At 37.3% G+C, this 16,550-nt stretch overlaps 2 protein-coding genes across 3 annotated transcripts in view; both read left to right on the forward strand.

Annotated features, from left to right (window-relative positions):
- Positions 1–9,474, forward strand: part of MS3_00009528 (uncharacterized protein) — a gene marked incomplete at its 5' end in the record, with an annotated part of 31,570 nt that extends 22,096 nt beyond the window's left edge. Inside the window, 6 exons of one of the 2 annotated variants that reach the window (XM_012937305.3) lie at positions 356–673; positions 2,922–3,159; positions 7,020–7,123; positions 7,664–7,756; positions 8,082–8,456; positions 9,070–9,474. In XM_012937305.3, coding sequence (XP_012792759.2) covers positions 356–673; positions 2,922–3,159; positions 7,020–7,123; positions 7,664–7,756; positions 8,082–8,456; positions 9,070–9,354 — 1,413 coding nt within the window. In that variant the 3' untranslated portion in view covers positions 9,355–9,474. Of the gene's footprint in view, positions 1–355; positions 7,124–7,663 lie in introns of both variants that reach the window. The other variant, XM_051217908.1, reaches the window with a different exon arrangement.
- A 5,737-nt stretch (positions 9,475–15,211) lies between these two features.
- The window catches only part of CRLS1 (cardiolipin synthase), a 46,908-nt gene continuing 45,569 nt past the window's right edge, over positions 15,212–16,550 (forward strand). The window contains exons 1-4 of the mRNA XM_051217909.1: positions 15,212–15,584; positions 15,625–15,754; positions 15,789–15,871; positions 15,904–15,960. Coding sequence (XP_051064344.1) covers positions 15,543–15,584; positions 15,625–15,754; positions 15,789–15,871; positions 15,904–15,960 — 312 coding nt within the window. The 5' untranslated portion in view covers positions 15,212–15,542. The remainder of the gene's footprint in view (positions 15,585–15,624; positions 15,755–15,788; positions 15,872–15,903; positions 15,961–16,550) is intronic.

The raw sequence follows: 16,550 nt of genomic DNA on the forward strand, positions 1-16,550 counted from the left end.
AAAATCTGATAGCATTCGGTCATAAATACGACCTTAGTAGTGTATTACTGATCACTAATTGGTCAATGTCGTATTTAGAATTCGTTTATTTTCTTTACTAAATAAGAGTTTTTAATTTAATTGGAAACGGAAGAAATGTATCAAGCACTATTTCTTTTCCAAAGATTCCGTATTTTCCCTGAACTACACCACCAGTTGAGCTATGAAGCTCGACAGTTCGGTAATGAAAACTTCCTATAACTGAGTCACAGGTTTCTAGTCCACTTCATCCATATCAATCTAAGCAGCCCGTTAGTATGAGCAGCTCTCTTTTTAGTCCACGTTAATTTGTGACGTTTGTCTTCTCTTCATTAAGGCAATGATGTTGGCTGTAACGATTTGTGAGCGCTCCTTGAAAGGCGTTAGTAACGACCTTTTAAAACAGGCGCGTTCAGCATCAGATCTTCCTGATACCACCATATGTGCTAAATCTTGTGATGATGATAATAATCTGGATGAATTGGAAGAAAAAGTTGGTGAACGTCTGCTTTGTGGTGTTGTTCGTGTTGGTGCATTGGGAAAAAATGTACTCTTAAGGGGTGAACATTCAGCAGAACTAGTTTTAATATGTTCTAAATGGCCTACTAAAGAGTTAACAACTTATGTATCAACTAGTATTACAAAATTAATGGAGGTTAGTTTACTTTGCTCTATTTGTTTTTTTGTTAAAATATCACTTTTCTGATAACTTATCATTGAATAAATTTTATTCACTTTATCAGATATCTTACACTTGTCTACTCAAGAACAGTTGTAATTAAGACCTGTAGTAATTAACATTTTGTAAATAGTCACCGACAACAATTACCAAACAGTACGAATTGTTTAATTTCTCTCTGCACCTACACAATATTTGGTATTATTTATCTAATATTTTTCCTCGTCTAGATTTCCAGGGGTTGAACTTCTACCGGGAGGTTCACTTGTTGACTTAGAATATGCTGATGACATAGTTTTATTTGGTGAAGACGCTGACAAAATGCAGAGTCTTATGACCACTCTAAGCAACAATGCAAGCATGTTCGGGATGCGATTCTCCCCCTCGAAATGTAAAATGTTGCTTCAGGTAAGGATGGCAAATCAATTGATGACGTAGTGAAACTTCATCAGTTGAGATGGCTGGGACATGTGTTACGTATGCCCAACGACCGACTGTCTCGACGTGCGGTGTTCAGTGGTATAGGAGTAGGTTGGAAGAAAGCTAGGGGTGGCCAGACCAAAACATGGCACAAGTCCATGAAGTCACTGACAAGTGGACTGAGTCATGTTGGTAGGTGTAGACTACCTGGTTGGGGACCGCGAGATGATAGCAACCGATGGTTAGAGACCTCGAATGACATGGCTGAAAATCGTTTGCAATGGCGCAGGTGCATACACTCTTTGTGTTCTCCCAAATCCTAATCTTCTGAATTCTTCATGTCCCTTTCCTGTTTCTCTTTCCAAATTCATTTCACTGTATCATACTCCTTGAATAAGATCTTCAAACCCTAAGTTTTCTGATTACAGCTTATAGTTTTACTACATCTAGCACTACGGGATTTGAATCGACCACTGCATCTCTGTGCTAATGTGGTGTGGCAACTCGAACTGATGTACGTACGTACGAACTTCTACGTTGTTACTGACTGACTAACTGATATTTTTCAGAAGGAAATGTATTGTGCACTTGTAACCAAGTTAATTATACTTTTAAAATACATTAGTCTGGTTAACAGTTAAGTCTGTCTAAAGGATTCCACTTGGACGAGGATACCATCTTTTCCCTAATTTTATTAAGGTTTACAGAAAGTTTATAATTTAGTATAATCGCTTCATAAATATTTATTTTATTGCAGTTGGGGTACCAAAAAGTATTTATTTTTTATTATATTTTGAGATCTTGTGTACTGTTCGAGTAGACCGTCCTTTAAATTTTCAATTTAATAAATCTAGCGCACAAGGTAGTAAAGCAACGTTAAAGGAAATTGCTTAGTATCCGAGAACCACAGCGATTTCATGCACGATTGATTCCCTTGGGTGACAAATCATTGCTTTCAATTAGTTTAGGCTCAGGGTTTTCCAACCCCCATGTTCCTCTATCCTATCTCCCTGGAAAGCATTTAATAAGCTATCAATACAGGACGGAATTCATTTGAAAAATCATTACATTTGATCAGTTTATTCTTCGACCTTTTAATCAATTTAGCTGTCTTACTGGTTTCTAGTTACACCTGCCCGCCATCTTTAACGTAACTGACTATATCTTTTTAAAGCTCTTTTCATAAAGTTTTTCGCACACTAAATACCTTCATTAATAATATGTGTGACAGTTTTGTCGCTGACATTTATCTAAAACTAATTTTTGGTCTCAATGACTGACCTTCAACTTAGCTTACCGTCTTATTGGTTTCGCCTCCTGTATATCATTCGCTATCCGCTAAAGTCACATCCTATCGTCATTGTATACGGTCCTCTTCTGCCAAATCACATAACTTGTATTTTTCTAGGACATAAAAATATCATTCCATTATTGTCATTATGAAATAATTGGATCTGCGAGATTAGACTTGTGCAGCAAGTGTGATCATTGGTAAAAATTACTACTTTGTCGTGGAAAAACTCTGCGCTAATATTCTCAAATATAGTTACTAGACATTTGGTAAGTATAATTTAGCCCGTTCGTTAAAGGTGTATTAGATCTATGTTAGACTACCCAAATTATGATTAGTTTTTTGTAAGTTTTCAAGAATTTTCCGAAAACCCTAGTCGATATATCCTGCAGGTTCATTACATTAGGGTGAACTTCAGAAATCTCTTTATTGTGAGATATTTTCAATGAACCTGAAGGTGGTATCGATCTTGGGTTGTGATTGGAATATGTTGGCTTGATTTTTTTCATACAGTCACTGGAATCCCGTCTTCAATATACTGTCACAGCAGAGCCTACTATGGGAACAATTACGGTCGTTGTGTCCTGTCCAGATCCATCCTTACTGAATAAAAGTGACACCTGTGAAGTAAATTTAAAACCTGCTTGCAAAGAAAACGAATCTGCGATATGGCCTACTATAACACTGGTAATCAACTTAACTTCCCCGATAGTAGTTCAAAAAAATGAAGCCGCTCCTGAAGATAAAAATGGTAATTATATTCTGTCTTTAAAAATACGTTTTTCACAATCATTGTATGCAATTTTATTTTTCTACCTGGCGACCGACAGTTCCTACGTTTATCAGTCACCTAAGTGGGAAACATAAGTCATACATTTTGCATCCCTGAAACATGTTCACATACTGTTTTATAGATATTTATGTTGTAAACGAGTGAAATACAGCGACGAACAATAAGGCACTAGTTTTATGTACTCGTATATGATTCATATCAACCTCAATACATTTCTTAGTATTATTAGGAAATTATCTCAGAAAAAAGGTTATCATAACGACCTGTAAAGCCAAATTACTATAATGATTCATTCTGTGCCGGTTCAGCAGAAATATACAAGTATAAAAATGAGAATTATGTTTCACCGTCATTTCATTTAACGATAGTTTGAAAAATAAACAACAATAAAAGCATATTTCTAGTGTTCTTGTTAAGTCCTTTGAGCTACAAAGTTTGATTGTGGAACTTTTATTGTCGTTCTTGACAACGTCATCATCAAGCTCACTATAGAAACTTGTGTTTCGAATTATAGGTGATTGAGTTATTCTGGATCTGACTCAGAAAATATTACAAATATCTCAATTCCCTCAAAGGCCACTCCTGTAGCTCTTCTAGGGTTAGTGCCGGTTACAAGCCCGTGTAAAGGAAAAAGGTTAGGTATGGGATCAGCAAACCCGTCCCATATAAAACAATCTTTCTACAAAACGCTAACCAGAAAAAATCATTTAAATTCCGCCTTAAGAGTTGCAGGATCTTCTTTCAGAAGAATTATGACACCTCTTGTTGAAAGCCGAGATTCTTCGGAAGTCATTTAACCGATGCCCTTTCTAACAACCAGAGCAACAATTTTCATAGGTACATGCAATGTTCAGACAACGTAGGAGACCGGGGAGATCAACCTAATTGCTACGGAAATAAGAAGATACAACTTGGGGGTTCTCGTAATCAGTGGAACACCTTAGACCCAAGCTGGACAACAGATAACAAATTCGGAAGAGATGCTGCTGTACTTCGGTCACGAAGAAGAAAATTCTCTACACACTCAGGGAGTTATGATGCTGTCCAAAGGAGCACGAAAAGCACTTATAGGATGAAAATCTCATGAATCCAAGCTCATCAAAGTATCCCTTAAAACAAAGGAGGCGATCATAATGAATATTGTCCAGTCCAATACATTCACCAATGATAGCAATGAAGAAGATAAAAACCGGTTTTCTGAGGCTGCAGTCGATAGGAAAAAGTTGCTCAGGAACTAACCAGCCTGATACAAGATGCAAAACCCAAAATCAAAGTGGACAACACTGAGTATGAAGATATCAACAGGCCGGATTCCGTAAGAATCGGTCGTGCACAAACCAAATAGTGACATTATGGATCATTGTTGAACAATCGATTGAATTTGTGTGTATCATTACCAAGGTTTGACTTTATAAGTTCCAATAAATTGAGCATTGGGAAGATTTTTATCAATAAAAATATCATATTTGTAATACCCCAATCAGATATTACGAATATATTATTCTTATTAATAATCAATTGAATGGAATTCGTCACTGTATATCAACTTCCTTGACTATGAAAAAGGCGTTTGACAGAGTGGATAGGTGAACCTTATGGAACATTCGTCGACACTGATGTGCCTGAGAAGATCGTCAATATCATACGGCATTCATACGATGGACTATGTTGCAAAGTCGCGCATGGAGGACAGCTGACAGACGCATTCTGAGTAGGGGCCGGAGTCAGACAAGGCGGCTTACTGTCTCCCTTTCTTCTGGTGGTTGACTGGATTATGAAGACCTCTATGTCTGAGGAATACAATGAACAGCTTACATACAACTAGACGAGTTGGACTTCTCAGATGACCTGACTTTTCTATCCCATACACATGAGCGAATGCAGGTCAAGACAACCAGTTTAGCAGAAGCCTCTGCAGCAGTAGACCTCAACATACACAAGGGAAAAAGCAACATCCTTAAATACAACATGGAGAACACCAACCCAATCATACTTCATGGAAAAGCCCTGGAACAGGTGGAAGAGTTCACGTACCTAGTCAGCACCATCGATGAACAATGAGGATCGGATGCAGATGTAAGGGCGAGGTTTAGCAGAGCAAGGGCGGCATTTCTACAGTTGAACAACATACAGAACTCAAAACAACCGTCAACCAATATCAAAGTCCGAATCTTCGATACGAACGTCAAGATAGTTCTGCTGTATTTTTTTTATTAGAAGCTTTATTCAACATTATATTTTTGGTACAACATAGAATCCTCAGCATAAAGTATTTCAACAAGTTTCCTTTTCTTATACCTCTATCTATTGTGACGATAAATTTTGAATGATGACCGGTTAGATGTTAGGAGTTCGGCAATCCACATTTGATTAATGTTCATTCGTTTCAATGCATATTGCCAGCCACCATGATGTCGCTGATTGTACCTTTTTGTATCACGTATAGCGAAAGGTTGTAAACTTTTCATAAACGCGCCTGAATAAATTGTGCGCACAATAGACATAATGATATGCTAAAACAAACAACAAAACAGATAACTTGATGAGATATCTAGATCGGAGGAACAGGTAGCCCAGATATTCAAGCAGGCCGCCTGAGCCAAAACTTCGAGAACTACCACAACATCATAAAAAAGGTACAATTATTTATAAACAACTGTCTGCACAAGATACTGAATGTCCGTTGACCGGATACCAATCAGTAACAGCCTATTGTGGGAGGAAACAAACCAACTTCCATCTGAAGAGGGAATTATGGAAGAACAATAGGAGTGGTGGATAGGACACACATTGTGGAAATCATCAGACTGCATCACGAGGCAAGCTCTAACTTGTAATCCTGATGGGAACCAGGAAAGAGGAAGGTCAAAGAACACTCTGAGACGAGAATTGTAAGCAGACATCAAAGGATGAATAGCAACTGAAAATGATTGCTCGGGACAGAGTTCAATGGAGAATGCTGGTGGGTGGACTATACTCCTCCATGAAATGTAACGGACTTAATAAGTACCATTGTGAAGTCACGGTACACCATCATATTTTGCCTTCATCTGGTATTCACACAGGTGAATCATCGTTGCCTGATTGAAAAACACCACTGACGGAAATTTCTAAAATATATCAGCGTCTGTTAAACCTTTCCATCTAATATCCTAAATGTCATTAGGAATTGTCACTAAATGTCTTGTTACTCAGTTTGAACGCTAAACTCTCCTCCAATGCTTTAAGTGCATTTATGGTTTTGACTCTCCTTTTGATCATGGATACATTTTGTTAGTAGCAATTCTAGTGACCTTATGTAGGTTTTTAAATCTTTTTATTCAGGATACTTGTTAACGCCATACTTGAAACCCATGTAAATGAACCAACAGATATCAGTAAATAGTAAATACGGTTATAGGAGTTAGTGGTTTATTGTGCATAGGGCAATGTGAAGACATTCGCTCATACAGTTGGTCAATAAATATAGAATTAGTCTTTAATAAAATTTGACCTATTATAATTTAAAAATGAGACAAAACGTGTAAGTGTCCTTTGGATATTTACACTGTATATATGTACTCATCTGGAACTGATGATAAGTTTTTCTGTCCCTAAACCCCCAACACATACATTTAAATACAAAAAATTTTACTAAGTCTTTTCAGCCGATCACCTCTGTGATTTTCCTTGTCTTTATTTTTCACTGTACTGAATGTGTATATTGTTGATTTATTCTACTATTTTATTCTGTATGTTGTTCATGGAGATTTATGTTGACTACGTTTGTCGCTTTTAGTCGTTGTGATTATATACATAGTTCTTATTCCCTTGTGTAGAAGTCTCACCAGTTGTCCAACGTTTGATCGTTGATGGTCATCCAATTCCCAAAGAAAAGTGCATCAAATCCATAGATGCTCTTGATCATGCTTCATGGTTTCAAGTAAGTGCTTCAGTATTTCAGTTTGTCTGAAAAAGTAGTTACTTTTTCCAAGTTATTTAGTACTTTTCTTTTAGAAGTAAAATTTTAGATACTATCAGTTTAACCTTGCATATCTCAACCTCTCTATTAGTTCTAACAGCATCTGATATCACAGTATTCATGATCAAATTCCGCTCTAACTTCCTAATATTTCTGATGTGTCCATGATCAACCATTCTCTTTGTCTTCATACGCTACAAGTGCTGACCATTCGAGTTCACCAAACGCTATTCGTAGTCTCCTGAAACCACTCTCGAAACTATATGTTTGAACCTCATGTCAAATAATACAATAGGCTTTTTTAGCCAGGACCATGTGATCTCTCACTATCTCTTTATGTTGTTTCTCCAAAACACATACAGGATCACTCACTTTTCACTTAGTCTGTTTGAAGATCTGGAGTGGTTGGACAAAAAGAAATTTCAGATGGTTTCTCTTTAATGTTCTGATGATTATTTTCATATCATATTTTGATTTTAACCATGTATGTTTTCCATTCAGCATATTGCGAGCGGAGGTCCGATACTCTTAATTAGTCGTATTTTACGCGACTTTATCCAATCTAATGAATACTGGATCGAATTAAATGAATTTGTAAGTTTTCATTTAGTTCTGCGTTACGCGTAACAGTTCCATTTTTATGTAGTTTCCTTTTTAAGAATGGATTTACTCGTACATATAAAGTCTCTCAGTATCATTCTTAACTATTCCTAATTTTTCCCAGTATAACCAGTCATTTATACACATTCATTTGACCCCAGCTTTCTGTATTTGCAACTGGACTGATATATCGTATTAAATACTGTTTCATCGAGTGGATTGCTAAAAAGTAATAAAGTTCTGTTTAATGTCTAAATTCGTTTTAAAGTGTTTGTTCATTAGTGGACTCTGAATATTTTATTGTCTTTTATTTTATTAGGATGTTGAAGTACACTTAGATCATCTCTTATCTTTAGAGTACAATATGGTTATTCGTTCTGGTTTCACTTCCCTCCCATCTCAGTATGGGTCACCGAGAAATATGCTTTCTGTACCAAGTGACTTTTTCCATCCTTGCAAATTACTACGTAGATTTTTCGAATCAATGGCAAATGGATATTTGTTCTTTGCAATAAAACATTCATCTAATTCAAATAACACTGAGGATTCTCCTAGGGAGAACAATATACCTGTGGCGTGTACAAAACCATTTTATGTTACAATTTCTAATGGAATATCAGATGAAGTTTGTGAAAAAATAACTGTTTCAGCCCAACAAATAGTCAGACAAATTGCTTTTAATCAATTATACAAGGTAAGTGTTCTTATTCCTGCTCTAGGATTGTTTTTCTTATACGTGACTTCAATGATTAAAACGATCATCTCCTTTCGAAAGCAATCACCTTAGAACACACATTTGTTTATATCACTGTTAGGTTTTACTATAGTATTCCTATGTTATACTGTCGCTTTGTATATGTAGCTTTTTTGTATACTTGTCTTAATTCACCACTGGGAAAATCCAATTGTCTTCACCTTTTTTCTTATATGACTAGTTCTTATGCATTCTACACCAGCAAGTTGTCCTGCGTTTTAAATTACTTATCCAATTTGTTTAGACTTTTATCTCTAAAGATCGATTTCACTCCGCCCTGAAGATATATTAAGCTGTCCAGGCACGTTTTTCTTTGTAACTTTTGTGTTTAATTGTTAATATTAATAGTATACTATTGTCGTCCAACACCAGTCATCTACCTCCCGTTATGTTAAGGGATAAATATAGAAAGTGGTATGTTGTATTTTGTTAACAGTGAATTAAAAGGAGACAGTTAATTAGCTAAGACAAATTAACCAGGCTTTTATTTTCGCTAATCCAGATGGACCTTGCATTCCAATTTTTTACTGTTTATTTACAACCAATTCTCTAGGTTCTTGGTATGGAACCTCTGGATTTGCCTCACAACTCAGATTTTGTCCAGTCAGGTGGTAAACAAGAACAAAATCCTGATGTTTCACAAGGTCAGGATACTTCCGAAATCGAATGTTCAGCTGATGATAAGAAGCAACAAAATAATTCATCTCTTAATGTCAGTTCTGTAGCAAATGGCATGAAAACACAGGAATTCGCGGCAGAAGCACTAAACGTTGAGTCAGAATGTACTCCGGCCAAGCGAACTCGCCGCGCTACCGCCAACTCGAAATCTTCCATTTAATTATCTGCATTTCAATATTACACGTCCATTTATTTGGTTCCACTGTCTTGAAGTTCTTTTATATCATCCACATGTTGTTCATTCGTTCTTAATCAAATATACAATTTCCTAGTTATCGTGTCTACGTTGTTCTATCAGGTACCGTAAAATCAATTGTGATTTATTAGAGACTGGTGAAGAGAAGTGTTTAACGTAACTAAGTTCCCACTTTTTATTAAGACAGATTAGCCTTTTACGACGTAGTTCAGTTGGTTGGGTTGAGTAGTGTTCACTTCGAGAGTTATCTGATTTAAACTTGCTCCCAAGAATGTTCAGGTGTTTAAAAGACGTTTGTTAATGACAAGTAAATGCATTTTATCTGTAGTCCAGAATGTTATGTAGTCATTTCAGTCTTTGGACTTTAGTATTACCAAGGACTCGTAAGGTCTGTATTTTCACCATAATATCAAGGACTGTGCAAGATTTAGTTAACTGTCAGTAACAATTTGACTGGCAATACACCTGCAAAGTTATATCAACTGAGATAACATGATTGTAATTTTTAAATCGCTAGTCAGCGAGTTATACTTGTGTGCATGGTGCACAATGTTGCGACCTACCTGTCATTTGGGATTGTCTGTAGTTTATTGTTCATGTCTTATGTATTTCCTAGTGAAAGTGAAGTGAGTCAGTATATATCGTCATTGGGTTGTGTAGCCTTGGGGTAAGACCCTGCAACGTTTCAGCTTTTTCTGTAAATGGCTTACAATTCTGAGTCGGTTGACTGCATCGACTGTGGTTACGTTTTACAACTCCATCAGACGGGACTACAAGTGGTCTTAGCTAATTGGGCTGTCAACCGTCCTACGTAAGTAGATGGAAAAGAATTCCTTGAAATATGTACAAGTCCAGATTAGGGTCTTTTTAACTCTAGAACAAACTTGCCTGTCATCGGCAAGGATTGCCTTGCATTCGTGTTCATATTCATTTTGTCCCACAGTTGATTGACGAATGAGCCCTTCAATATGCGGGCCTCTGAAGTGATATTGAGTACTGGTCAAGCCGATTCACTATACTTTATTTCAGAAAACCAATCTAGGGACGTTCACTGACTGTGCAGTTTGTCAGGGTCGACAGTTAAAACTCAGAACTAATTAGGTGACTTTTGAAGACCAATGCACGTAACTGCTCAATCTTGTTTTGAAGCAATGTCCTACTTTTATCCTTTTAAGTAGTGCATACAACTCCTAAATTTTATTTCACTTAAACTACAATCATTATGTGCACTTCGTTAAATTTTCGTTACATGTAACGTATGCACAGGGACTTCCCACGGGTGACCACAGTGGTACAACGTAAAAAATTTATTCTTTTCCTGTAAGCTTCAATAATGTCTATATTTGTTGAACTACAATCTCTGGTTTCGGTCTGCTGATTAACATGTTCGAAACTCAACATTCCTCTGTCCGTACACATTCGGCGATCAGTGTCGCGTTGCATAGCCGAAAAGGTATATGACGTTACACAGCGCAGTGGTGCTTATGGTTCAGATTAGATTTAACGAAAAAGTTCATTCACTGTGTTTACTAAAGATTGTGTTAACATACAGGAACTGTTATCACGCAGTTTTTGGCCAGAGAATTGCTACCAGTTCATATCGAAGCCACAGCTATTTCGTATAAAAAATTAGGCAAAATACTATCTAACGAATCACGAAAGATTATCTGCCTAAAATCTTTGTCTGAATCGCATAACGAGTTCTCTTGAAAACAACATTTGACACCAGTCTGTTGATAACGTTGTATTGGTGGACAGTGCTAGCGGAGTGTAAATACCGTGTGTGTATAGGTCGAAATGTTATACGTGAGACTAAACTGAGCCCTTCAGAATGAGGAAAGCACAAGTGACTGTTCCTTTTTCGATAAGCCATTACCAGTCTTTCAGGGCTGGAAAATATAAATAAACATATTTTTCCGTATATTTTTGGTCTTCACCTAACAATCTCTTCTTCCGCTTTCTTATGTCTTCAGATTAGTGACTGTAGGGGGTTCTATACGTTAGAGTGCCATCAGTTGTGTGTTGTATTCTGCGTTAATCAAGTAGAGAACTTGACGGGAACTTATATAGGACGAGCTGAGATTTTTTTATCTCAACAAGAAACATAATGTATATATATATTTTTTTCTGATGAATCAAAAGTTTTATTCATTCTCAACTTCTATCGAAGAGAGTAATATTTCAGTGACCATCCAGGAAGACATAAACAGGTTATACGAATAGGCTTTCATAAAATCTGTCACTAGGCGGTAATAAAAGTAGTTTTATTTATCGGGGCCTAAGTCTTTTAACACAACCATATGCTGGAACTCTTCAACAGTGTTCATGTCCTCGGCTTAAGGTATATCACTAGTTTGAACTTTACTGGGCACACTGCATCTCAAGTTCAATTACACTAAATCTAGATCGTTATTATTATATGAAAAATGTATCATATTTATCTCTGAATATGGTACGCTAGTTCAAAGCAATTGTAGGCATAATGATTTGACGAATTAAAACCACTGAAAGGAAATGCACCAAAGCTGGTTTGAGATATTCTGATAGTATTAATTATAGCCAAAGTTGTTACAAACCTACATTAGAATCTCCCTAGGCCGGTCGATTCAAAGCGAATGCTGTCTTTATTTACCGGCATCCAAATGTCATTTTTACTTTTCAGGACCATCCATTTAGTTTCTCATCGTGTCATCCCAAAATCTCCACGACGTGAATAATATTCACTCAGTCCCGAAAACCTAAACTCCTAACGCTGACTTGGCATGGATCACAATGGGGAAGTTACTTCATGAGAACAAATATGCCATATTTTTTATATACCAGCCATCGTTTTCTTCTGCCAGCAAGCATCAGAGACTTTCAAGTATCTGTAGTGGTATTGGTTCCTAGCCACATGATCTTCTCAGCTGGACGTATAATTACTGAGAAGGCTTACAACTTGCATCTTTACTGGATCATGGTTTACAAATCATGGAAAACCTCCCTTATTCCAATCAGTTATATTATCTTTGTATTCAATTTCAGACACGTTTCCTACTGATCATCATGTTGTTCTTCTTAATTCGTCTTCAGATGATTTCCTTAGAAGACACTCTGTGTTGGTGTTGGTACATTTTCCGCTTTGGTTAATCTTTATGTTCTTTACAATATTTCTGTAGCAAAACTTTCCAAAATCGATGCTCGTCAAGTCGTTATAAATCAGATAGATTCCCCCCTTCTGAATAGTGTGTACGGATCATGAATATCATGAACAAACGTAGTGTACATGACACATGTATTTAAATAATTAAGTAGTGACCTTATGATCCAGAGAAATCGAATAAGTAAGTCTTCCACCTCGTACCCAACTTCCTTACGCCTGTGCATAGGCCGCACAGCAGCATTCTCTATCCAACTCCGTCTTTGTACCCAAGAAACTTGGAAAATCACGCACAGAGGGGACGGTGATCACATATATTGTTAATGTTATCAAAAAAGATTAGGAAACTGGTTTGGTTTCAATGATAGTAAGAAACCACTTTCAGCGTTCATCTTCAATCACCAATGTTATCGTTAACTACTTTTTTATTCTTTCGAGCTTGTGAAGTCCTTAATCAACTCTTTTTAGCTGCCTGTAATAACTGAGCATCTCCTACAGCCCAGACACCAATCTCAAGGACCCGGTAGTATGCTATTTACGCCTAAAATGTTCGGTTTTCGAGAGTTGTTTGCTGACTCCATAAACCCAACTGCCCTGAGACAAAAGCATTCCGATTACAAGATATACAAGCTAGCCGGAATATTCAACGTTTACCAAGACAAAAGAGGAAATGTTAGAACGTTGATATCAGCTCTGCAACAGAAAGTACCATGGAACACTATTGGTCAGTAGAAAATAAATGTATAATTAAAATCCGGGAAGCTGAGATAAAATATGGAACGCAGCTGGCAGCCTAAGAGACTGTTCTCGTACATAACTTACAGAAAAAGGATGCAGTATCAGATTCTCAACCAAATTAGGAAGGGAGTGGACCTAAAATAATAGAGGATGATCGGGAAAAAGTAGAGGCGATGACAAACCATTTCAGGACAGTTTTCACTTGGCAGCCTCCTCTTAACGAAGAACTAGACCTAAATAGAAAGTCAACTAACCGTCTGCACACGGTGAACTTTGATCAAGACGATGTACTCAAGGCTTTAACATCTTAGGCACGGAAAAGTCAACAAGACCAGACGAACTTTACCCCGAAATCCTGAGACAAGTTGCATAATATATTACAGCCTCACAAATTGCGCCATTCAATGTGTCACATGATCAAGGTGTGTTACCCACGGAATATAGGGGTTTAATCGTCACTCCATTACGTAAAACAGTACCAAGACAACTCGTATTGAACTACAAACCTGTCAGCCTCACCAGCGTCGTAGTTAAAATACTGGAAGGAATAATCGAAAAGATCATAATTATGTTTGTGGAAACCAACAACTTGTTACACGCCGAACAACATGGTTTCAGAAGATGTTTATCTCGCACAATAGACGTCCTTATAGCAAACCTCTAGACAATGGAAAATCAATAGTTGTTGTCTACATGGACTTCAGTAAGGCATTTGACAAGGTGCCGGCAAATAGATTGCTATTGAAGCTGAAAATCTAGACATTGCCGGATCTCTCCTAAGGTGGCTTAAGGATATCATAGTAGGTCGTAGACAGAAAGTAACAGAAAATTCAAAGTGCTCTACCTGGAGACCAGTACTCAGTGGAGTACCTGAAGGTTTTGTCTTAGGTCCTTAACTTTTTATATTGTGTATAAATGACCTCCCGAGTATAGTTGAGCCCCCGATTTAATTATACGCTGATGGCGTAAAAATCTGGCGAAAAATAATGGGAGACGCAGATGCATGCGCGCTTCAGGCAGACCTAAATATTGTGATTAATTAGTCTAAAGAATGGCTGATGCCTGTCAACGCAGCAAAGTGTCTATATGCACATTAGGGATACAGTGGTAAATAAGTACAGCATAGGGGAGGTGCGTATACCTGTGGCCCGGTCTCGCAAGGATCTTGGAGTGACAGTCAAACATTATCTTAAGACCACTGTCCGCTACCGGGAGTTTACGGCTAAGAGGTCTAGAACCCCACTGGCTGTAAGACGGACATTACCAAGTTAGATACTACCATTTCCAATACAATATACAAAATCCTACACAATACTAAGCTAGAAAACTCCATCCAGGCTGCAAGCTCCTGCCTAGAAGGTGACTCAGATATCCTGAAAAAAGTACAGAGGTCAGCTACTGATGCAGTTCCAGAACTATGGGGTTTACCATACAAAAGGTGGCTTGGAAAGCTAGACCTCTTTACTCCGTCCTACCGCGGATAACGAGGTGATATGATTTTGATGTATAGAATAATAAGAAAAGCTTTTGAACTTAATATATCCCCTCTTTTTCTTCCTACTAGATCGTGACATCCTAGGGGACGTAGCAGGCTAGCAGAAAGACCAACAACGAACAAAATACCCGGGGCATACAGGTTTTCACACCGAGTCGTCAATACTTGGAACTCGTTACCCGAAGCAGTGGTACTCGCATCTTCAGTTGACTCATTCAAGAGAACACTGGACACTCACAGAAGCATACTAGAAAAGGCAGAACATTGACCGTGGGCCTTCTGTCCTTGCTACACAAATCTGAATAAGTAACTGCCAAACCAACTGAAACTAGTGAAGTTGAATAGTTAAAAAAAAGCTTATTGAACCGTGCATAAAGGACCTAGGACTGCACTGAAACAAAAGCAAGTGAGTTCAAAGAATTCAAACTCAATACTCAAGGACATCGCAATGATATTGGATATCGTACATTACAGTTTACTGCCACCTTTAAAGATGAAGGTCGTTTGGCACCTGAAGTCATGTCGTACTTTTCACACCAGTGTACTTTGTCCTCAGTGTCGCTTGAAATTACTTGAAAAGACAGTCGTTCACTGTCATGTTTTCACAGTACCAGTAAACCACTTCTTTTCAACTCGTAAAAAAGATGTAATCTCTGATATGATAATTGCTACGATCTACAGAATCAACTTACGATTTTCACGATTCCTAATTTAATTACAGCTTCACGAATCACACTTATCCCTTTTATTGTTAAATCTATTTTTTGCTGTGATTTGAGTATGGCTTTAGGTCTTACTATCGTTGCCGGATTCACAGATACGGTAAGATTTTGTTTGGCTTTTTTATATGAAACATGTGAAGTTAGATGGGCTCATAGCCCGAAATGTGTCCAACCAGGCCTCAAATGTTGGAAGTTTTTTGGACCCTCTTGCTGACAAACTTCTTGTGACTTCTTTGGTTTTGTCATTGACAGTGATGGATTTTTTCCCAGGTAACAAGACGTTTATCAGCTGAGATTCCACTAGTCAGTCTTGCCTGTCTTTTTATTTTCCGTGATTTGGGAATAGTTATCACAGTTTTGTCTCTAATGTTCCGGAATTTCGGTTCAGTAGGTTCGCATATTCTATAAAATTTCTTCAGCTTACTACGAAGATATTCACCGAGAAAGTTGAAATGAAGGCATCAAATATCAGCAAGGTATGTTTACTTCTCACAGTTAGTTCAATGGTGTGAAATCTTCTTAAGTTAGCTTGGTTATATCTGCAGCTTAACTCAATATTCTGTTTGACCTTCTACTGTCCCGTAAAATTAATTACACACCTTTGAATGTTAGTTTGATGCAATTATCTTCATGAAGGTATGAATCAGTGCCTCTATGGCAATTTTGTTCTCAGTTGCTTTTTAGTCAGCGTGAATGATAACAAGATTAAGTTTCGTTCTCTTAGCCTTAAATTATGCAAAAACTTCAAATCTCTCTAGTCCTTTCGTAGTTCTAAAATCCCTTTCGCTCACTCTCCAGTTTCTTAGGTATGAATGGTCCTGACCAGTGTAATTTGTAAAATCCTAGCTTCAGTAAAGATCTGGAGTTTATCCTGAATTTAGGAACAATATACTGGATTAATCTGGTTACTTTCAAACCTGGTCGTTAATGTATTGACCAAATCCCTACCATTCTTTGAGTTTTTGAAAATAAACACCAATGTCCTTTAAACTTAATTAAGATTATGCATTTACACTTGTTCTTAAACAGAGCGGTACAACTCATCCGGTTTTGCTCTTCGATAGAA

Source organism: Schistosoma haematobium, chromosome 7, assembly GCF_000699445.3.
Source record: "Schistosoma haematobium chromosome 7, whole genome shotgun sequence".
NCBI classification, from domain to species: domain Eukaryota; kingdom Metazoa; phylum Platyhelminthes; class Trematoda; order Strigeidida; family Schistosomatidae; genus Schistosoma; species Schistosoma haematobium.